This window comes from Dendrobates tinctorius, unplaced genomic scaffold (genome assembly GCF_039654945.1).
Source record: "Dendrobates tinctorius isolate UK_male_01 unplaced genomic scaffold, ASM3965494v1 ptg000192l, whole genome shotgun sequence".
Lineage (NCBI taxonomy): Eukaryota > Metazoa > Chordata > Amphibia > Anura > Dendrobatidae > Dendrobates > Dendrobates tinctorius.
The window spans coordinates 9,358,507-9,382,725 of record NW_027361859.1 but is presented as its reverse complement, the minus strand read 5'-3'; the positions used below and the strand labels follow the sequence as shown (position 1 = coordinate 9,382,725).

General features: G+C 45.1%; 1 protein-coding gene across 1 annotated transcript in view; it reads left to right on the top strand.

The window, feature by feature from the left end:
* Nucleotides 1-24,219, top strand: part of LOC141055866 (uncharacterized) — a 363,279-nt gene that overhangs the window by 285,361 nt on the left and 53,699 nt on the right. Inside the window, 1 exon segment of the mRNA XM_073552584.1 lies at nucleotides 21,911-22,258. Coding sequence (XP_073408685.1) covers nucleotides 21,911-22,258 — 348 coding nt within the window.

Below are 24,219 nucleotides of genomic sequence, written 5' to 3'. Positions count from 1 at the left end.
GAGCACAGGGCGTCAGTGTCAAATCTGCCAAACACTGTGTTCTCTGGGAAATGCCAATCTTCCTGCTCTGTGTTGGGCTGTGAGCACAACCCCCACCTGCGGACATCGGGCACTCAGACCATCATGGAGTCAGTTTCTAACCGTTTGTGCAGACACATGCACATTTGTGGCCTACTGGAGGTCATTTTGCAGGGCTCTGGCAGTGCTCCTCCTTTTCCTCCTTGCACAAAGGCTGAGGTAGTGGTCCTGCTGCTGGGTTGTTGCCCTCCTACGGCCCCCGCCACATCTCCTGGTGTACTTGCTTGTCTGCTGGTAGCACCTCTGGAAACTACGCTGACAGACACAACTCGCATTGGTGTGCTATCCTGGATGAGCTGCACTACCTAAGCCGCGACTGTGAAAGCACTACTAACATTCAAGAGGACGTCACCGTTAGAAGATGGGAGGCGCTGGACCGCAACACCCATTGGACCAAAACCGAAACCGGACCGCCCCCCAGTGAGTATAGTCTAACTCGTTTTTCTTATCTTTCAGGTTACATCGGGGGCTTATCTACAGCATTAGATAAGCCCCTGATGGCTGTGTCGGCAGCTGGTACTCGAAAAATGGGGTGACAGATTCCCTTTAAATGGTATTTAAGTTTGCCCAGGGAAAGCAAAAGACCTGACTAAAGGGATAAAAGGAGCAGCAAGATAAGGTCCTTATCTCAGGCGAGGAGACTTAAAGGGAACCTGTCAGCAGGATTGTGCTGAGCAGACGGTGTCAGGTTGGCACTGTTATGCTGATTAAAATTATACTTTTGTTGATGAAATCTGTCTGGTGGTTGTTGTTTAACCCCTTAGTGACCACCAATACCTCTTTTTACTGACCAGTAATATAAGAGAATAGCATCCCCCGATGGGTGACAGTCCTGCAGCTATCAGCTGACAACTTGCTGCATCAGCCACAATCAGTGTTGGTACCGACTATAGCTGTTCAACCCCTTAAATTCTGCTGTCAAGGACTACAGCATCTAGATAGTTAAGAGTGTGGGGGCTCCTTCTATAAACCCCATAGGCACCCTGAGATCATGATTGTGTGGTCCTGATGTTTGCCATGGCAATTCATGGCCAAATAATGGCCTAAGGGTACGTTACAGCTAGCGACTCACCAGCGATATGACGCGGTCAGGATCGCTGGTGAATCGCTAGGTGGTCGCTAGTGAGCTGCCACACAGGCAGATCTCACTAGCGACATCGCTGGGGACGGGGATCGCTACTTACCTGTCAGACGCGGCGATCCTGCGTCCTCCCGCCCGGCTCCACGCTTCGCTCGTCGGCGCCACAGGAAGCGCTGAAGGAAGTGGACGACGAGGAATGGTCCAGGAGCTTCTCGCGCGATCAGCGATAGCCAGCGGGGGAGCCGGTCGGAGGTAAGTATCACATACAGCGATATCGCTAGCAATATCGCTGCAACGTCACAAACCGGTGACTTTACAGCGATATTGCTAGCGATATCGCAGTGTGTAACGGGGGCTTTAGAGTCTGCCGTCTATAGCGGCCTGTTCAGAAGTTATCAGCTTTAATTTAGGTGGTAAAAATACATTTCTCCATTCCCTTCATGCCACCTTGCTTTAATTCCCGAGAGGCACCTGAAGGGTTAATAAACTATCTGAAAACAATTTTGATTATGTTGAGTTGTGCTGTTTTCAAAATGGTATAACTTTTGGGGTTTTCAATATATAGGACTCCCAATGTCACTTCAAAATTGAACAGGTACCTAAAAAATTAAGTTTTTTTAAAAAATTTCCTTGAAAAAATGAAAAATTGCTGCCACATTTCTAAACCTTGTAAAATGCTAACAAAATAAAAGAACATTTTACAAATGGCGCTGATGTAAAGCAGGCATGAGGGAAATGTTATTTATTAATGTTTTTGTGTGGTACGACATTCTGGATTAAAGGGATAATCATTCAAAGTTTGAAAATTGCTAATTTTTTGAGATTTTTGTAAAATTTCTGATTTTTTTTTAAATAAACGCAACATATGTAGACCTAAATTTACCATTATCATAAAGTACAATGTGTCAGGAAAAAAACAGTCTCAAAATCAGTAAGATGTGTTGAAGAGTTCCAGAATGTTACCACATAAAGTAAAACTGGTCAGATTTAAAAAAATTGACCCAGTCACTAAGGGGTTAATCCTTATTTTCCGTTTTGCCTTAATTTTATGCTCATGCTCCGGGGCGGCCTATGGGGGGTCTTCATGTTGTGCTCTGATTAGGTATTCACCAGTATGGCTTCTGAAATGTCTCTGATCCCTCACAGACCTGCCCCTGTCATGTCGGACGCTGTTCACACCACTGCGTCCGGCAGGCAGAGGTAGTTCCACCTCCAGCCACTATAGCCTCAGTGGCGCCGGCTTGATCTTCAGGCTCTCGGGGGTTAATCCTGCTGGAGACCAGGTTGGATGGTTAGTCACGCCCTCGGTCTTTAAATAGTCATGCTGGCCTATGGGCGTCGCCGATTATAGCTTGTGTTTCATACCAACTGGTTCCGGTCTGGAGTGGAGGTGTTGCAGAGAGAGAGATTCGTGTCTGGTGGCGTATGATCCGTTGTTATCCTTTCTCCTTCCCATATTTGTGTTTAGTTGTGCCCTGTTCACATTACTGTATATTCCTGTGTGTGTGCGGCGCAGTGCAGTTTAAGTTCTCCCTGTCTGTCATATTTGTGTGGGGGCTTTGGTGTTGTGACTCCTCACTGGGTGGAGGGTGGAGGGTTAAGTGCAGGGCTGAGCAGGAGATAAGGAAAGGGTGGAGGCTCAGGCATTTGCACCATCAGCAAAAACCCTGGGTTGAGGGTCAGACAGGGTTTCCCCTAGTTATAGGGACATCACAGGGGCCCCGGGAGTTACAGCCTTAGTTGAACTAAGCCCCCCGTGACAGCCCCCTAGTTTACATAATAAACAATTTTATAGATATATATATATATATATATACTAGATGAAGGCCTGATGCTATCGCATCGGGAGGGTGGTGACACCCTGATGGGGGCAGGCTTTGCCGCACTGAGAATCTGTCGTGCACAGGCCGCAAGCCGCGGTGTTTCCTGCCGGCTGTGACGGGTGGGCAGGTAGTGGCGGATCCGGGGGGGGGTCCTGCGGGGTGGCCGGCGGCGGCGGTGTTCGGGTCTGGTGGGGTGGCCAGCGGCGGCGGTGGGGGGTTCAGCGGCGGCTGGTCCAGTGGCGGGTGGGGTCCTGGCGGCGGCCAGCCAGAAGGAAAGTCCGCGGTTTGCGGCCTGTGCACAGGCCGCAAGCCGCGGACTTTCCTGCCGGCTGTGACGGAGGTGGGTGGGCAGGCAGCGGCGGGTCCGACGGGGTGGCCAGCAGCGGTGGCAGGTCCAGCGGCGGGTGGGGTCCTGGCGGCGGCCAGCCAGCAGGAAAGTCTGCGGCTTGTGGCCTGTGCACAGGCCGCAAGCCGCGGACTTTCCTGCCAGCTGTGACGTAGGGGGGGTCCCATTGGTGTCCCACTGGTGGTATTGTGGAAGAGCCTGGTACCACCAGCGGGTGCCATATTGAAATACCCCTTACTTGGGTATTTCAATATGGCGTTCGGTGGACTTCTGGTCGGCGTGGTGGATTGTGGGATTCAGGGACATCCAGACGGAAATGAAAACGTTACAAGGCAATTATGTATATAGATCTAATATATAAAGCTCAATGTGGATGTGTGTGTATGTATGTGTGTTTGTGTGTATGTTCGGGATTGGCATCCGCACCGTCGCAGCTACAGCCAAAAAATTTGGCACAGTCACACGTCTGGACCCCGAGAGTGTCCTAAGCTATGTTGTGAGGCGAAATTTTAACACCGCGTGTTCCAATTCAACAAACAATTTTGCCCCTATCTACATAATGGAGAAAAAGTGTATGTATGTATTGGCATCTGCACCGTCTTAGCTACAGCCACAAAATTTTGCACAGTCACACGTCTGGACCCTGAGAGTGTCTTAGGCTATGTTGTGAGGCTAAATTTTAACCCCGCGCGTTCCAATTCAACAAACAATTTTGCCCCTATCTACATAATGGGGAAAAAGTGAAAGGAAAAGTGTTGGAGGCAAATTGACAGCTGCCAGATGTGAACAAGGGGGACTTAAAGAATGAGAGTGATGGCGCCAAAGAGTATATACCGTACAGTTGCTAAGGTGGGGCCCTGACATGGGATACTCACCACACACGGGGATATGAACACACACACAAAATGCGCCACACACTACCACGTGCTTCAACACATATACCACCCTCAGCACACATTTCACCACACATACACCAACCTTGCCACATAAAAGTCGAAACACAAAAGTCACCACTCAAAACTCACCACGCTGTCCCAGAGCTGTTTAAAAGATGAAAAATGAGCTGTAATTGGTTGCTATCAGCAACAGTTTTCTTTGTAGACAGTTGTGGTAACTGAGGCCTATTATTCTTATCATTTCTATGGTGTTATCGTCCTGTAAAGCTGGAAATAACACAATTTATTACCGTGCCAACACAGACCACCCTCTGACACAGACTACCGGGGTAGCCCAGTATCACACAGGATAGGATTAGATACACGGCTCAGCAGTCAGTATCACACAGTCAGTATCTCATAGTCCCATGCCCATATACCCATCATACATATCCTCCATCCCATAGTCCCGTGCCCATATACCCATCATACATCCTCCATCCCATAGTCAACCATTATGACATCATAATGAGCGGCGGGGCGTACAACCTATGATGAATCAGCGTCGCCATGGCAACCATTATGACATTATAATGAGGGGCGGGGCTTGATACACACACACTTTTTCCCCATTATGTAGATAGGGGCAAAATTGTTTGGTGAATTGGAATGCGCGGGGTTAAAATTTCGCCTCACAACATAGCCTATGACGCTCTCGGGGTCCAGACGTGTGACTGTGCCAAATTTTTTGGCTGTAGCTGTGACGGTGCGGATGCCAATCCCGGACATACACACATACATACATACATACATACAGTGGGGAAAAAAAGTATTTAGTCAGTCAGCAATAGTGCAAGTTCCACCACTTAAAAAGATGAGAGGCGTCTGTAATTTACATCATAGGTAGACCTCAACTATGGGAGACAAACTGAGAAAAAAAAATCCAGAAAATCACATTGTCTGTTTTTTTTTTCATTTTATTTGCATATTATGGTGGAAAATAAGTATTTGGTCAGAAACAAAATTTCATCTCAATACTTTGTGATATATCCTTTGTTGGCAATGACAGAGGTCAAACGTTTTTTGTAAGTCTTCACAAGGTTGCCACACACTGTTGTTGGTATGTTGGCCCATTCCTCCATGCAGATCTCCTCTAGAGCAGTGATGTTTTTGGCTTTTCGCTTGGCAACACGGACTTTCAACTCCCTCCAAAGGTTTTCTATAGGTTTGAGATCTGGAGACTGGCTAGGCCACTCCAGGACCTTGAAATGCTTCTTACGAAGCCACTCCTTCGTTGCCCTGGCGGTGTGCTTTGGATCATTGTCATGTTGAAAGACCCAGCCACGTTTCATCTTCAATGCCCTTGCTGATGGAAGGAGGTTTGCACTCAAAATCTCACGATACATGGCCCCATTCATTCTTTCATGTACCCGGATCAGTCGTCCTGGCCCCTTTGCAGAGAAACAGCCCCAAAGCATGATGTTTCCACCTCCATGCTTTACAGTAGGTATGGTGTTTGATGGATGCAACTCAGTATTCTTTTTCCTCCAAGCACGACAAGTTGTGTTTCAACCAAACAGTTCCAGTTTGGTTTCATCAGACCATAGGACATTCTCCCAAAACTCCTCTGGATCATCCAAATGCTCTCTAGCAAACTTCAGACGGGCCCGGACATGTACAGGCTTAAGCAGTGGGACACGTCTGGCATTGCAGGATCTGAGTCCATGGTGGCATAGTGTGTTACTTATGGTAGGCCTTGTTACATTGGTCCCAGCTCTCTGCAGTTCATTCACTAGGTCCCCCCGCGTGGTTCTTGGATTTTTGCTCACCGTTCTTGTGATCATTCTGACCCCACGGGGTGGGATTTTGCATGGAGCACCAGATCGAGGGAGATTATCAGTGGTCTTGTATGTCTTCCATTTTCTAATTATTGCTCCCACAGTTGATTTCTTCACTCCAAGCTGGTTGGCTATTGCAGATTCAGTCTTCCCAGCCTGGTGCAGGGCTACAATTTTGTTTCTGGTGTCCTTTGACAGCTCTTTGGTCTTCACCATAGTGGAGTTTGGAGTCAGACTGTTTGAGGGTGTGCACAGGTGTCTTTTTATACTGATAACACGTTTAAACAGGTGCCATTACTACAGGTAATGAGTGGAGGAAAGAGGAGACTCTTAAAGAAGAAGTTACAGGTCTGTGAGAGCCAGAAATCTTGATTGCTTGTTTCTGACCAAATACTTATTTTCTACCATAATATGCAAATAAAATGAAAAAAAAACAGACAATGTGATTTTCTGGATTTTTTTTTCTCAGTTTGTCTCGCATAGTTGAGGTCTACCTATGATGTAAATTACAGACGCCTCTCATCTTTTTAAGTGGTGGAACTTGCACTATTGCTGACTGACTAAATACTTTTTTTCCCCACTGTATACACATACACACATTGAGCTTTATATATTAGATAAAACATACACATTTTGTATATTTATTCAGGACTCTTTACCAGATGCATCACTCTAAAGAAAATGTCACAATGTTTCCTACAATACATGTAGTGGTTTGGTGGCTTGTCCACCAGAATGCAGCATTGCAGCAAGACATAAAATAGGTGAAATAGTTACAGAGAGATTGTCCATATCAAAGTTTGTTTCTGGGATCCTGAATGGTAGGTTGTGTCTATCTGTATCCACAGAATAGTTGAAGTCCATGAGGTGGCTAACTCACATGTCAGCTGTTCAGCGTCGTACAACCTGGTGTCTATCTGGTGTCCATGTAAAGTGTGAGCCCCCTTTCCTGTGGGTCATGTGGTCATATATGTCCCACATAGCACATGTTTTTTTATATATGGTGTTACCATCTACCCTGAGCTGAGTACAGGAATAACACATGTAATGTCAGCTAAACCTTCCACGAGGTAACATGCTCAGTACAGAATTGAAAATAAGAATTAGTAACAGTAGGTTTTATTACTAGATGTAAGAAGAAAACCAAATACTGTAAAATAATAAATCTCCTCATATGTTTCCCTTATTATCTCCAGTAATTGTATTATTACACAGGAGTTTTATGATGTTCCATCGGCTCATCTTCTCATTCAGGTCTCTACAATATCCGATCCTCTCAGTGAAGTTCTTCTATAGAAGAAACTTTTCCTGATTTACCCATCAAGGATGGATATGGACAGAGACAAGATGGCGGAGAGGATATTACACCTCACCCTAGAGATCCTCTTCCGGCTTACTGGAGAGGTGAGGGATTCTGATGACGTCACATTACATCATTCTTATCTATGGGAATAACAGATGGACAGAACTGGAGAGGTGAGGATTCTGGAAATGTCTGTAGTGAGATTTATTCATGTGTCTCTCCATAACCAGGATTACACAGTAGTGAAGAAGACCTCTAGTGAGTGCTGTCAGGACCCTGTGTCTGAAGGATGGGGAAGACCCCTGAGCTCAATAACAGGGCCTCCACCTCACCCGCTGATACATGAGGACATCAATGACCAGAAGATCCTGGAACTCATCTACAAGATGATTGAGCTGCTGTCTGGAGAGGTGACACTGCGGGAAAGGCTGGGACATTATACAGTAACGCTATGAAGGGATCAGGGGGATGATGGTATCATTGTATGTGTCAGGTTCCTATAAGGTGTCAGGATGTCGCCATCTATTTCTCCAATGAGGAGTGGGAGTATTTAGAAGGGCACAAAGATATGTACAAGGACGTCATGATGGAGGTCCCCCAGCCCCTCACATCACCAGGTAATAGACAGGACTAAATACACACAGCCTATAATTATATGTATGTAATGGACAAATTCAGTCCCTGTATGTGTTTCCTCCAGTTCTGTCCAGTAAGAGGAGAACACCAGAGAGATGTCCCCGTCCTCTTCGTCCACAGGACTGTAAACAAGAAGATCCCAATGTTCCTCAGGATGATCAGGTACATGGAGCGAAGGTGTCATGAGATCTCCCCTGTGATGTGTAGACAACTGTGAAGATCTTGTGCTCAGTCTTGTTTTATCCACCAGTATTATATGTTTCATACTTGTGTAATGAGAACAGTGGAGATGGCAGGATTAGAGCTGATCATAGATGTGACTTCTCCATCTGTCTGTGACTTTTACAATATTTGTTTCAGGGTGAAGATCTGACCCATATTAATACTACAAAGACATATGTAAGGGGTGATGAGAGGTGTAAAGAGGAGATTCCTACATACGACTATCCAGGTGAGTAATATCCATTAAATAAGGAGAAGTCACAGATTCTTCTCAGTCACTGGCTGTGGCTGCTTTAACTGTCGTGTAGTCCAGCCATATCCGTATTATTATTATTATGTACTTATATAGCACCATTAATTCCATGGTGCTGTAAATGAGAAAGGGGTTACATACAAAGTTATAGACATCGTTGACAGTAAACAAGTTTACAATGACAGACTGGTACAGAGGGGAGAGGACCCTGTCCTTGCGGACTTGGATTCTATGGGATAGTGGGGAAGAGACAGAAGGTCGGGGGTGCAGCAGCTCTGGTGGTTTTGAGACGACGGCTCGGGCGGTGGTGAGGCGGCAGAATGGTTATGGCAGGCTGTAGGCTTTCCTGAAAAGATGGGTTTTCAGGTTCCGTTTGAAGGATCCGAGGGTGGTGGATAATAGGATGTGTTGAGGCCTGGAAATCCAGAGGATAGGGGATATTCGGGAGAAATCTTGGAGGCGGTTGTGTGAGGAACGAATAAGTGTGGAGGAGAGTAGGAGGTCTTGGGAGGATCGAAGATTACGTAAGGGAAGATATTGGGAGATTAGTTCAGAGATATAGGGAGGGGACAGGTTGCGGATGGCTTTGTAGGTCAGTGTTAGTAGTTTGAACTGGGTTCGTTGGTGAATTGGGAGCCAGTGGAGGGATTTGCAGAGGGGAGAGACAGGGGAGTAGTGAGGAGAGAGGTGTGTTATGAATGGTCAGTCAAAGAAAAAAGAAACATCCGGCACTGTCCCTGAGAAAGAAATACCCGCAAAGTCACTTATAACCGCTATCAGTGTGACACCTGTAACTCTTGCTGAACGGGTGCTCTATCCATGTGAAGAAAAAACATGAAATATCATAGTAGAAAAAGACAGCAGGACCTGTTGAAGTGCATTGTGCACGAAACGGCTGTCGTCCATCTTTTTGCATTTCTCCCGTGCCATTGCCTATGCTTTATTAATATGAAATAAAGTGAATCATTTCAAGTGAACGGTGAGTGCCATCCTGCTGTCTTTTTCTACTATGTGTTATGAATGGGTCACCGAGGAGGAAAACAAGACCAAGCTAAGTCACAGAAAACCAGAGAGGTTGGTAACTACGCAGTTTGGAGACCTCTGATCCTAACCACACAACTAACAGCAGCCGTGGAGCGTACCTACGATGATTCTAGACGCCTCGTCACAGCCGGAGGACTAAATAAGCCTAAAGCAAGAAAAGGGGAAATCTAAAACTGCCCCAGAGCAGACCCCAAAGGAATAGACAGCCACCACACATGTATTGACGGTGAGACAAGATGAAAACACGAACACAGGTAGGAAAATAGGCTGAGCAAACGATGGGGCCCACACTAACTAGAAAGGACAGGAAAGGAAAGATACTGTCTGCAATCACACCAAAAAAACCCTGCAAAAATGTCCAACACTTCTGATAGCAAAAAAAACCCTGAAGTCACTAGACTTCTCCCACTATATCAGCACTATGGCATATTCTGAGAACAGAGCAAAAAGAGGCCAATTTAATAAGGGACAAAAAGCAAACTGGCAAATACAGTGACATAAGAGTGGAAATTCAGCACAGCCCCAGTCGGGGCTGGCTGACCACACAAAAAACTGAATAGACCAAACCAAATCAAATGTGAACATTAGCAAAGACAACTTAGCTTGAGAAGGCAGGAACTGAGCTGGAAACTAAGACCTCAGGAAGCAGGAAAAAATCACCAGCATGGGAATAGGGAGTCAGCTGTCTTAAATCCAATCTGAGACTCCAGATGTCCAATCCTCTTCCTCATTATCAGGTGGCAGGTCTCTGTTAATTAGATCAGCTTCATTACCTCCTGCCACCACCAGAGGGAGCCCGGAAAGAGAACTCACAACTCCTCTGTCAGCACAACCAGCTCCCTCACCAGAAACCAGAGGCAGACCAGAAAATGAGTTCACACCAGAGGTGGATTAGTCGGGCAGCAGAGTTGAGGACAGACTGGAGTGGTGCAAGAGAGTTAGCAGGGAGGCCACAGAGGAGAGTGTTGCAGTAGTCAAGGCGGGAGATAATGAGGGTATGTACAAGAGTTTTAGTAGATTGAGAGCTGAGGAAGGGACAGATTCTGGAAATATTTTTGAGTTGGAGTTGACAGGAGGTGGCAAGAGTTTGGACGTGTGATTTGAAGGACAGGGCAGAGTCGAGAGTTACTCCGAGGCAGCGGATTTCAGGTGCTGGAGAGAGCGTGATGCCGTATCAACAATATCATAATTTTGCCTCTGGATCACAACATTCTCCTCCACCCAAAACTGTTCAAATGACTTTGTGCGTTGAAAGCCCTTTTCTATAGAAATTACAACCTGGAATTAGAGGACGCTGACTCATTTTTTAAATTCGGTTATTAAACCATATACATTTAGTACAAGATGTTAAGCTTGATACAAAATATACATATTCAAATAGCATGAAAACGTGAGGCATAATATGTGCATCAATTGTGTGTAAATAAAGCAAACATAATATCAATTGAATTATAGTAGTATTGTGTTATTGTACCAGTAATAAAACCTGCCTGGCTTCTAAACCCTACGTACATCTACCAAAACAAACTATTCCGCAGCCTACTTCTATATAATGAGTAGTTTACTGTGCGACATCTCCGCACTGCAAGGTAAGGTGAGAGGAATTCCACCTCTCCCAAATCTTTTTAAATTTACCTGGGCATCCTCTATTTTGATACAGTGTCCGCTCATATGGGATAATTGAATTTACCAGAGTGATCCAGGACCCAAGAGAAGGAGGTGAATTCCCCATCCACCGTAATGCTAGTATCTTCCGTGCCATGAACAGTGTCTCCCGTAGAAAAATCCCAACATAATGATCCCACGCCTCCTCATCCCACACTCCAAACAGACAGATCAATGGCTCAAGGGGAACTGGGGTTTGTATCAAGGATGTTAATAATGACGTCACCCCTCTCCAGTATTGCACAACAACAGGACAGCACCAGATCATATGTATAAAATCTGCATCCATTGAGTGGCATCTCAAGCATTCCGATGACAGGTATCGGCCCATCCTAAAGAGTCGAATTGGGGTCAAATATGATTGATTAATAATATACAGTTGTATCATCCTGTTGTTGGCAGACGGAGATACCCAGATTGGCGACTCCAGGATTTCTTCCCATTCCTCACCATGTGTAACAGGGATGAGCCTCTCCCATTTCTTCTTAACGGAATCTAAGGAACATTCTGTCCCCACTGACAACATTTACGTATATAGAGAGGAGATAAGACCCTGAGGGCCCTGAGACTTGAGGATCCCTATCAAGGGTAAAGACGAGATGGCACCATCTATATCTAGACTTCTCATATGCGATTGAAAAGCTGACCCTAGTTGTAAATAACGGAAAAACTGGGATCTCGGGACACCACGATTAACCTGTAAATGCTCGAAGGACACCAAAGTACCATGATCGTATAGATCACCTATCGTAGAGACACTGTATTGGACCCAGAACTCAGCGGATGGATGTTCACGTAGCATCGGGAGATAGTCATTATTCCACAAGGGCATTTCAGCTATAACATCCCTAAATCTAGTCACCCCCCCTAATCTGCCTCCATATTGATCGTGCCAAGCGATGCAGAGGCAATAGTTTCGAGACATTTATTTTCCTCATTTCCAAAAAACCCAGTGGACAACCAGTCCCTGCAGCATGGAGTAGATGACTCTCAGAATTCGGGAGGTGACCTCCAGGCATCCATGTACTTATGGCCTTGGCCTGTCCAGCTAGATAATATAAAAATAAATCGGTAATGCTGCCCCCCTCACCTCCTGGGCCTCTGTAGAGTGGTTAATTTGAGTTTAGGCCTGGCTTTCCCCCAAATAAAGGATGTGATTTGGGAATTTAGATTAGCAAAAAAGGATTTGGGCACCACCACCGCACTATGTTGAAGAAAGTAGCTTAGTTTGGGGAGCAATATCATTTAATTAAAATAATACGTCCGGCTACAGACAGTGGGAGCTTACCCCAAATCGCAAATTTACCTTTGACCGTCTCCAACAATGGTTGTATATTGAGTTGTAGATCAAATTTACTACCCTTAGAGATATAAACACCCAGATATTTAAAACTGGTCACAATGGGCAGTAAGGAGAGAGTCTCAAGTCGTGGCATTGGGGCATGGGAGAGAGGCATCAAAGCAGATTTCTCCCAATTTATGTATAGGCCAGAATATTTACTAAATTTATTTATAGTGGTGATCACTCTTGTTAAGGTCTCTTCCGCTTTGTCCATAAATATCACCCTATCGTCAGCATATAGGCCTATGTTATCCGTCCGACCTGCTATTTCTATACCAGCAATATCAGTGGAGGATCTTATACGAATTGCCAGTGCCTCAATAGCAAGAGCAAAAAGGGCCAGGGAAAGGGGACACCCCTGACGAGTGTCATGATACCAGTGCTGGGTGACCGGCACTGCTGGGGTTAATGTTCCGACCTCAGCAGACTCTCACCTGCACACCTGGGACCTATTATGGTGGCCTCTCATTGGTTCTGGGGAGGCTTCTTATAGCCTCAGGAAGCTTCCATCCCCCGTCAGTTATACTTTCGCCCTTGGCATTGTGTGGTGACCCCTGAGTGTGTTAGTGCTGTGTTCTGGTTGCATGATTCTCTGTGTATGACTCGGTCTGTTCTCTGGATATTGCTTTGGATTCTGCCAGGTACCTTCTACCTCTGGTTTTGATCTCTGCTTGGCCCTGACTATCCGTTCTGTCTCATCCCTGGTACTTTACTGATATCTTGTGTATGACCTTTGGCTTTGTCTGACCTCCCGTCTCTTTATCCCTCCTGTACCTCGCTTGCCTGTACTGTGCATGACCCCCGCTTTGCCCGACTTTGAGTTTTCTAAACTTCTTTGAAAGCAGGACGCTAAGCCCCGCCCCCTTGCAGTCACATGACCGTTCACATGACCGTAGGTCCTGTGCCGGCTTGCTAAACTTCTACATTCAGGTCCTGTGCATCTTTATTTTCCGGCTGTTCTTGTCCCCAGGGGTCCCTACGGTGCGGGTGAGTCCCTGCTTAGCGGAGGCTGTACGCCGGCGCTGACAGGATCCTGACAACAAGTTCCCCTATGCAGTAAAAGTGATTCAGACATGGAGTTATTTACAATGACCCGGGCCTTGGGCTTCATGTATAAGACACTGACCCACCTTTGGAATCTATCATCAAATCCATACCTCCCCAAACATGCACGGAGAAAAGGCCATTCAAGTGAGTCGAAGGCCTTGGCCGCATCCAGTGATGCCAGTGCCCATTCATTATCCGGTACCAGAGAGCTATATTGAGCCACTGACTGGACACGTCTGATATTCATGGAAGTACTCTTACCCGGCATAAAGCCCGTCTGATCAGGGTGTACAATAACTGAATTTACTCTTTTGGCCAAAATTTTTGTAAAAATTTTATAATTCACATTTACCAATGATATAGGCCTGTAAGATCCACAATCTAAAGGGTCCTTCCCCTCCTTTTTAAGAACTATTATATTGGCCTCAGAAAAGGACTCCGGCATGCATCCCCCCTCCCAAATCCTACGAAACACTGTCAACAAAAGGGGCGCCCCAGTATATCTTGATATTTCCTATATAACTCCACAGGGAATCCATCCGGCCCAGGGGCCTTCCTGGAGGCCATGTCTTTTATGGCATCCTCTACCTCCTCCAGAGTAAATTCAGCATCCATAAAGGCCTGTTGAGAAGGACTTAGCATAGGAAACTCTATGTCTAACAAATAGTTTAAACACTCTGGGTCATCCACATCCGTCTTAGAATCGTACAATGAACCATAGTAATCAGAGAAGCATTTTAGTATCTCCTCAGTTGAGGAAACCAACGTACCACCTGAATCACGAATTTGTAAAATTGTGTTAGTCGCATTATGCTGACGTACTAAGTAAGCCAGAAATCTACTAGCCTGATTCCCCATTTCAAAATAAGACTGCCGGACAAAAAATAATTTACGTTTCGTCTTGGTGTTAGTGTATTGAGCATATAACCTTTGAGCGGTCAGCCATTCTACCCTATTACTGTTAGTTTGATCCGATATATAGGCTGCCTCCGAGTCCTTCAGACGTCGATCCATCTCGCCATCCTCCTCCGATGTCACCTGCTTAATGTGAGAAATAGTGGAGGATAGACAACCCCGCAAATAGGCTTTGAGAGCATCCCAAAATACATTAATATTACGGGGTTCAGGGTGGGACGAGACGAAGCAACGTAGCTGATCTATCATTCTATCAAGGGGTGTTATCAACTTCAGCCAGAACGGATTCAGCTTCCATGCTATCCTATTAGTCAATGGCCCATACTTAAGCTTGAGAATAATTGGACAATGATCTGAGATCCCCCTGCCTCCATGTGTAATATCATCTACCCACGCCACCAAACTGCTGGACCCAAAAATGTAGTCTATGCGAGACAGAGAGCGTTTAGTGGAGGAGTGGCAAGTATATTACCTCGTCACTGGATGGTGCACTCTCCATAGATCTAGCCACCCACTACCCGTCATGAATTGTGACAGTTGGGATGTGCCAGGGGGGGGGACCCCACCCTGTACTCCATCATCTAATATCAATTTGTCAAGATGGCTATTCATGACCAAATTAAAATCTCCCATACAGATGACGTGTGCATCTGAGTAATTTAGAGCAATGGTCAGTGCCTTCTGAAGGATTGATATATTGGCCGGAGGGGGATTATAAATACAAAGAATGACATATTTCTGAGAGTTAATCAGCGCATGCACGAACACAAATCGTCCCTCGGGGTCTTTCCGGGCCTCCCTGACCTCCCACCGAACATTCTTATGGATTAACAGAGAAACTCCCCTTGAGTAGCTGGTGTGAAAAGCATGTATAAACCATTGCACCCACGGTTTCTGTACCCACCAAACTGTATTTCTAGTCAGGTGCGTCTCTACCAGAGCCACAATGTGAGGATGGTAATGTCTAATCTGTGAGAACACCTTAATTTTCTTTTGAGGGGTTTTAATGCCTCTTACATTCCAGGTCATACAAATCAGCTCAGAACCCATTCCCGTCTATCTGAATATGGTGCATAATGGTGCCCGATCCCCGATCCCAGTGCAGAGACCCACACAGATAACAGAATTTGGCGTTGGCTGCGGCCTCCATCTAAACAACTATAAAAATTAAAACTTTTGAAAAAGAAAAAGCAAAACAGGAACCTAGTAACATAGTCGTACAGTCTTACGCCCCCATCAAAAAATAAACAAGGGGATACCATCACTGAATACAGCGTCCGGTATAGCTGGAATCTGGGAACTCGCTGGGAGAGCTCCAATTAGGCCGTTAATTGAGAGAATCTGATGTAACAGCCGTCACATTAGGACTCCTTCACCGGGAATCCCCCATGGGTCCATATCCACTCAGTCGCCTCCGCCGGATCCGCGAAAAACACGGAGGAATCCTCATGGACAAATCGGAGCCGGGCCGGATACATCATCGAATACACAACGTTCCTGTCTCTGAGTTGCTTCTTGACCTCGAAGAACTGTGCCCGCTGCTTCTGCAGCTCCACGGAGAAATCCGGAAAGATGGAAACAACAGCATTGTTGAATTTAATAGGACTTTTCAGGCGTGCAAGACGCAAAATGGTATTTCTGTCCTTGCAGTTGAGCAGGCGTGCCAGGAATGGTCGAGGCGGGGCCCCCGGAGGCAGGGGTCTTGTAGGGACCCTGTGGGCTCTTTCAACGGTGAACATTGAGGAGAATTCATCCCCCAGGGAGGTCTTAAGCCAATCCTCCAGAAATTGCTCAGGATGTTGACCTTCCGAGTGCTCAGGCAGCCCAACAATACGGATATTATTCCGGCGCATTGTTTTCTAAATCATCCGCCTTCTGCTTCCAAGAATTCATGGAGCCCGCCACCTTCGTTAATTTAGCCTCCATAGGTGTAATGGTGTCTTCCACCCTGGACACCCTCGTCTCCACCTCCGTAATGCGTCCCTTCATGGCCTGCATGTCCTGACGGAGTCTCCCCACCTCCGTATAAACATCCTCAATTTTCTCCGTCAGGAATGTCCTGGTCAATGAGATAGCCTGCATCAACTGCTCAGATGCTTGTTTAAGGGTCAATTCTTCCTGTTCCATCTCCTCCTCACCCCCAGAATGGCGATTTTTGCACTGAACTTGAGAGGATGTGCTCCTATTATGCCGCGCACTTTCAGCGGGGTCAGGTCTAGCAAACTCCTTTAATTTTTCTGCCGCCGCTCCCGACCCTTTAAGTCGGCTCATGATTGTCTGCAGTGCTTTCTAATGAAATAATTTAGGCGTGCGATCCAGGTATTATCCACTACAGATGGGTATCACAGCGGGCTGGCAACAGTTAAGTATAGATCAGGCTACAGGGGGATGCCTGAAGGATTACAAGGACGGCAGCCAGGCACAGTCCAAATGACCTTTATGGCCCGGGGAGGGAGGGGGGGGTCCCGCAGAGGCAGCTGCAGTGGGGGAGGGTGCACAGAGCCTCCCTTAATGATGGCGCTAGCCGGCACAGCGAACGGATAGGAGAAGAGGGATACCACGCGGGGCCCGTTTTTCCAGGGCACTCACCGCGCGCTCCCCCAGATTGTCCGCTGGTTTTCTTCTCTGCCCGGCGGCGGTGCAGCAGTGGGAAGCCAGTGCTGCAGCTCTCAGCAGCTGAGCTGCACGCCCAAGATGGCCACCGCCTCGTGGGGGAACCAGCCGCCCGCTCCTATCTCCCCCGTCGCCCGCTCCCAGAAGCCGTCTCCCGACCTGCCACGGAGTGCCAAGGGGGTCCCAGCGCCCAAGGAGGATCCAGTTAGCAGCAAGTGTGTTGTTAGGAGAGGGTCTAGAGACCAGGATCAGTCAGGATTATGCGGAGCTCTCCTCACCAGTGTCCTCTCCCTCTCACGGCATAGCCACGCCCCGAGGACGCTGACTCTTACCTGCCCAGATCTGTAAAGTGGAAATCCAAATGACAGCGTAGTTAGAATGTTTCCCTTTATCCTGACTTTTCAATTTCTTTTAAAAGTAAGTTCAAGGAGAATTGTGATAAACTACATAAAAAACATTACAGCTGTGCCATGATATATCTCTTGAGCTGTGCGTGGCTGTTGGCTGTAATATACATTTATTCACACCTGCAGGAGATGTATTGGCATGACTCAACCCCTGGTTTCATGGAATCACTCCATGTCATAAATTACTTTGTTTTTAATCTTAAGGAATTCAGATTACTACACAATCTCTCCTGAAATGGGGAACACTAATGCACTGCTCAGAAAAAATAAAGGGAACACTCAAATCACAAATCCTAGATCTGAATGTTGAAATATTCTCATTGAATACTTTGTTCTGTACAAAGTTGAATGTGCTGACAACAAAATCACACAAAAATCATCAATGGAAATCAAATTTAGTAACCAATGGAGGCCTGGATTTGGTGTCACACACAAAAATAAAATGGAATGTAATGTCCTTAAAACATGTCAAAATAAGGCTCAGTATTGTGTGTAGCCTCCACGTGCCTGTATGACCCCCTACTGTACAATGCCTGGGCATGCTCCTGTTGAAGTGGCGGATGGTCTCCTGAGGGATCTCCTCCCAGATCAGGACCTAAGCATCCACCAACTCCCAGACAGTCTGTGGTGCAACATGATGTTAGTGGATGGAGCGAGACATGATATCCCAGATGTGCTCAATCGAATTCAGGTCTGGGGAATGGGCGGGCCAGTCCATAGCTTCAATGCCTTCATCTTGCAGGAACTGCTGACACCTTCCAGCCACATGAGGTCTGGAATTGTCCTGCATTAGGAGGAACCCAGGGCCAACCGCACCAGCATATGGTCTCACAAGGGCTCTGAGGATCTCATCTTGGTACCTAATGGCAGTCAGTCTACCTCTGGCAAGCACATGGATGGCTGTGCGGTCCTCCAAAGAAATACCACCCCACACCATTACTGACCTACTGCCAAACTGGTCATGCTGAAGGATGTTGCAGGCAGCAGATCCCTCTCCATGGCGTCTCCAGACTCTTTCACGTCTGTCACGTGCTCAGTGTGAAAATGCTTTCATCTGTGAAGAGCACAGGGCGCAAGTGGCGAATTTGCCAATCCTGGTGTTCTGTGGCAAATGCACGGTGTTGGGCTGTGAGCACAACCCCCATCTGTGGACGTGGGGCCCTCAGACCATCCTCATGGAGTTAGTTTCTAACCGTTTTTGCAGACACATGCACATTTGTGGCCTGCTTGATGTCATTTTGCAGGGCTCTGGCAGTGCTCCTCCTTTTCCTCCTTGTACAAAGGCGGAGGTAGCTGTCCTGCTGCTGGGTTGTTGCCCTCCTATGGCCCCCTACACACCTCCTGGTGTACTGGCCTGTCTCCTGGTAGCGCCTCCAGCCTCTGGACACTACGCTGACAGACACAGCAAACCTTCTTGCCACAGCTCACATTGATGTGCCATCCTGGAGGAGCTGCACTACCTGAGCCACTTGTGTGGATTGTAGAGTCCGTCTCATGCTATTACAAGTGTGAAAGCACAACCAACATTCAAAAGTGACCCAAACATCAGCCAGAAAGCATTGGTACTGAGATGTGGTCTGTGGTTCCCACCTGCAGAATCACTCCTTTATTGAGTGTGTCTTGATAATTGCCAATAATTTCCATCTGTTGTCTATTCCATTTGCACAACAGCATGTAAAATTGATAGTCAATCAGTGTTGCTTCCTAAGTGGACAGTTTGATTTCACAGAAGTTTGATTTACTTGGAGTTATATTCTGTTGTTTAAGTGTTCCCTTTATTTTATTGAGCAGTGTACTTTACTCTTCTGGTGAGGACTCATAGTCGCTCCAATGGTCCATCATTAATGATGAGTTCACGTTTGGTTTAGTGTTGGAGTTCTAATCTCATACACACGTTGTTGTTGGGGATGTAACGTGTTTTTTTATTCTATGTCTTTTTTTGCAAATCCATCCTTTATAGTAGTTTGAATATGGTGGGATCGGCCTGCCTCACTTATGTGAGTCTGTAACTCCCTTGTAGTCTTTAACGAAAAAAGTCTGTATTGCCTCTTCCAAATGCCTGAGATCTAAATTTCAGACACCTCAGTTCTGTAGTATTTTTTAAAAAGTTCTCTTTGAATATCTAAAATATTTCTTCTTGAAACTCATCTGACAGAAAATATTGGCCCTTACGATAGTTTAGATTGCAAAGAACCACTGAGCCCATTACCCTAATTACTCTTGAGAGGTGTCACTACTAGTTATTATTTTTTTTTTTTACTAATGAAGACTGTTGAGTTTGATCATTTCAGTAGATGTGTTATTGTCTATACTAAGTTTTTGACTACAGTAGTTAGTGGCCAAATTACTCTGATTTAACCTCTTTTCGCAGCCAGTTTTGTGTTGCTAATCAGGCCCCATAATTCAAATCTGACATGTCACTTTACGTGTGATAACTGTGGAATTCTTCACAATGTATAAAATGAAACAAATGAACCTTAAAAATTATTTTCCAACTTCTTTTGAATCCGACGATACTCTATATACGGTTATACACTACTGTCTGGGCACACGGCAGGGTTTAGACGGGAAGGAGCGACATTTAGATATTTGATTGCAGATCTTGCTAGAATAGTTTAAATACACAATTTATTGCTGGAACTGTTCATGGTCATCTGGCATCTCAAAAGATGGTCATCATGAACAGGCTTAGCACTATACTCAGTTTTGCATATGCCAGGGATTGCCTTGCTTATCACCATTTAAACCCTCAATGAGGATCTAGACTTACACAGGGACCCTTAGACTTGGGCCATAGTATTACCTGCTCTTTGGTGTGAGATTGCAAGGAGAATATTCAGGTAGTTGGGTCAGACCCAGGAGGGCAGAAAAAATACAAGATCAGAAGACACAATAGTAGTCCATAAACGGGCCTGGTTCATAACAGGAAACAAATACACAAACCAGGAGCTGAGTACAGAGGACTGAACCAGAGGAGAACAAGGCTGTGTCTGGCAGCTTCCGGCACTATGCTTTGAGCTTTAATAGGGTGTGATGCTCTTCAATTGGCTGCAGCAGGGAGCAAATTACTTTAGCGGGACAGCACACACCCCCATACTGCCAGACTGGATGGTACTACAGGTCCCAGGAACCCTAATTTTAATGGCTGCACAGAGCCTGTACCGCCCAGAACTTCTGGTGCTGACGTCTCCTCCATTACCAGCTTTGCCTGGTGACAGAAAAAGACGTCGCAGGAGCAGATCCCAGAGAGATGGGACACACCACTTGCAGAAGGTCTAACTTAATAAAATGGCTGAAAACCAGAGCAGTAGAAATTTTCATAAAGTGACTTAATTTTGGAAATTATAACCCTCAGTGAATTACTCTATAGGAGTAGTGACAATTTTGACTTCACAGGCAGTTTCTGGAAATTCACACGCAGTGGGTGTTGGAGAATGAAAATTTCAAATATGCCATATTGTTACCCACCATATAGTGCCCAGATTGTGCTTCAGGAGACACACACACATGCCGTAAATTAAGTGGGTTCTTCTCATTACAGCAATGCCAACTACATGGATGCCAAATGAGATTTGGGCACACTGCAAGTCTCAGAAGCAAGGAGGGGATTTTACTTTGAAAGGGCAGATATTTCTGGATTGGTTAATGGAAGCCATGTTGCTTTTCAAGAGCCTTTCAGTCGCTAATAATTTGGAATTGTCTGTGTTTCCACTTATAGATGATGGACCTGAGTGGGGCCTGGTTTTATGTGTGATGAGTAAAAAATGAGTAAAAATTTGATTGGTATTATTTTCACCTACATAACATGGTTTGATGACTTTTTATTCCATATTTGGGAGGCAGAATGAACAAACAGTTAAACAGCACTCTCCACTGGTTCATGATTTGAGGTATTCTATTAAACTGTGAACTGTCATAGTCCTGGCAAATAATTCAATATTTTGACACAAACTGTCCGTAAAAATGGCAATTTAAGTAGAAATTTTCAAAAATTTAAATTTCAAGGATATTTTATTCAAAAATAATAATTGGTTTTATTCTTGGCAGATGACTGTATCAGGAGATCAGGGGGTCAGCTGACATCTTCAATTTTCAAATCAAATGATCTTGAGATTTCACAGGATACAATTGAAGTGAATGCCATTACTCCAGATATACCATCATCCCTTCAAAGCAAAGATCTATCATCTGATATTTTGAAACAGGTCCTGTCTTCTGATTTATTACCGACTACTAAGGAAAATCAAAGTCTCAAAATAGGCATTAAAAAACAAATTGTTCCTAAAGTAAAGTCATTTTCAAGTTCAGAATCTGGAAATGGTTTTACCCTTGAAAAGTATTTTCTTAAACAACAAAAAAATCATACAGTGGAAAATAGATTTTCTTGTTCCAAGTGTGGAAAATTTTTTAACCAGAAATCAGATCTTGTTAGTCACCAGAGAACTCACACAGAGGAGAAGCCATTTTCATGTTCAGAATGTGGGAAATGTTTTGCAGAGAAATCAAGTCGTATCAAACATCAGAGAACTCACACAGGGGAGAAGCCTTTTTCATGTTCAGAATGTGGAAAATGTTTTGCAGATAAATCAAATCTTGTTAGTCATCAGAGAACTCACACTGGGGAGAAGCCTTTTTCATGTTCAGAATGTGGGAAATGTTTTAACTGGAAATCAGATGTTGTTAAGCACCAGAGAACTCACACAGGGGAGAAGCCATTTTCATGTCCAGAATGTGGAAAATGTTTTACAGTGAAATCAAATCTTGTTAGTCATCAGAGAATTCACACCACGGGAAAGCTTTTTTCATGTTCAGAATGTGGGAAATGTTTTAACTGGAAATCAGATGTTGTTAAGCACCAGAGAATTCACACAGGGAAGATGCCATTTTCATGTTCAGAATGTGGAAAATGGTTTAACCAGAAATCTGATTTTGTTAAACACCAGAGAATTCACACAGGAGAGAAGCCATTTTCATGTTCAGAATGTGGGAGAAGTTTTGCACAGAAATCAAATCTTGTTAGTCATCAGAGAACTCACACTGGGGAGAAGCCTTTTTCATGTTCAGAATGTGGAAAATGTTTTCTGTATAAATCATCTCTTCTTTGTCACCAGAGCAGTCACACAGGGGAGAAGCCTTAAATTCTTAATGTGGGAAATGTTTTGCTTGGAAAAACACACTTTTTTAGCAATAAAAATCTTGTTAATAAGCGAGTGTGTCTTATAGACTAGAGGCAGCTTCCTGTGACAGAGGAGAACCCTGAGTCAGTATCCTTCCTGATCACTGAGAGAAGTGCTCTCTCCTTCAGTCTATCAGTAATTTGCAAGCATGGATAGATTCCATTTTCCTTGATATCTTTTCTCCATAGCCACAATATTTTGGTGAAATCTCTCACCATGCTCATCACTCACTGCGCTGCAGTTTTGTGGAAAAAAGTCTAGATGCGAATGTAAGAAATGAAAAGGAACCTGTCAGCAGGATTTTGCTGAGTAACCTACAGGCACTGTCAGATCGGTGCTGTTATACTGATTAAAATGACACCTTGGTTGATGAAATTCCTATTGTAGTTGTTGTTTAATCTTTATTTTCAGTTTTGAGTTAATGGTATGCTCGTGCTCCAGGGTGGGCCTGTGGGGAGGTCTTCATGTGGTGCTCTGATTAGGTATTCATCTGTATGGCTTCTGACAGGTCACTGATTCCTCATTGACCTGCCCCCTATTTTACATAATGAAACATATACCTGGGGGAAAAATCACCTGCAGCAGGCAGGCACCGGCGGTGTCGCCGGGATTCCTGCATGATCGCATCTATGTGTATGTAATTCTTTTCTTTGATGTTATCCATAAATTCTTCAACAACAAAAAATCAGTTTGAAAATTGTACCGGCCACCCCTGCATAGTAGCCGCTGTCGGCGATCCGATAGATGCTACTGCGCAGGCACCAGTTGCGCCATCTCAGAGGAAACAATTTTTTTTTCTGTAGCCGGCGCCTGTGCGTTAACATCTGTCAGATCACCGATAGCTGCTACTGTGTAGGCGCTATCAGCGCCATCTTGGTGAAAACAATTTTTTTTTTCTCCAGCAAGATGGCAGCACCTGCACAGTAGCAGCTATCGGAATGCCGATAGCTGCTATTGTGCAGGTGGCGCCGACCTGTCTGTAAATTAGTGTGCACAATCCTGCTGACAGGTTCCCTTTAAGGACATGTTACAGATAAGAGCCTTAGATGTTTTGAGATTTCCACCAACTCTTCATAGTTATCTTCTTTTGAATTACGAATCTGAGGTCCAATAAAGACTCTTTCCTTTAACTTTCCTTCACTCAACCTTGGAAATTTATCTCAATGAGATACTTTTGAATGCTTTTACATTTTTATCCATGCTCATATTATTGCCGGCTTCTCGCAAATCCCCTATAATATAATAGGGGACTGTAATAATATATTGGACTATCACTGGGATAGAGGGAGGCATGAGGCCAAGAGGGGAGAAGGCAATTGTACCCCTTTTGGTCACTTACTTATAGGGGTTGTGCCATGACACACACTTTGTTGCTAAAAGTTTCTGAACAGGATAAATGCTCATTAAAAATGTTTATTGTGAATAACTTGAATAATAAACACTTTTTTATATGTTCTCTGGTTCGCTTGTGTCTCCTTCATGTTATAGTGAGTAGGAGCGATTGTGGGAGGGATCACAAGAAGACCCATGTGACAGCAGCTGCCTATAGTCACC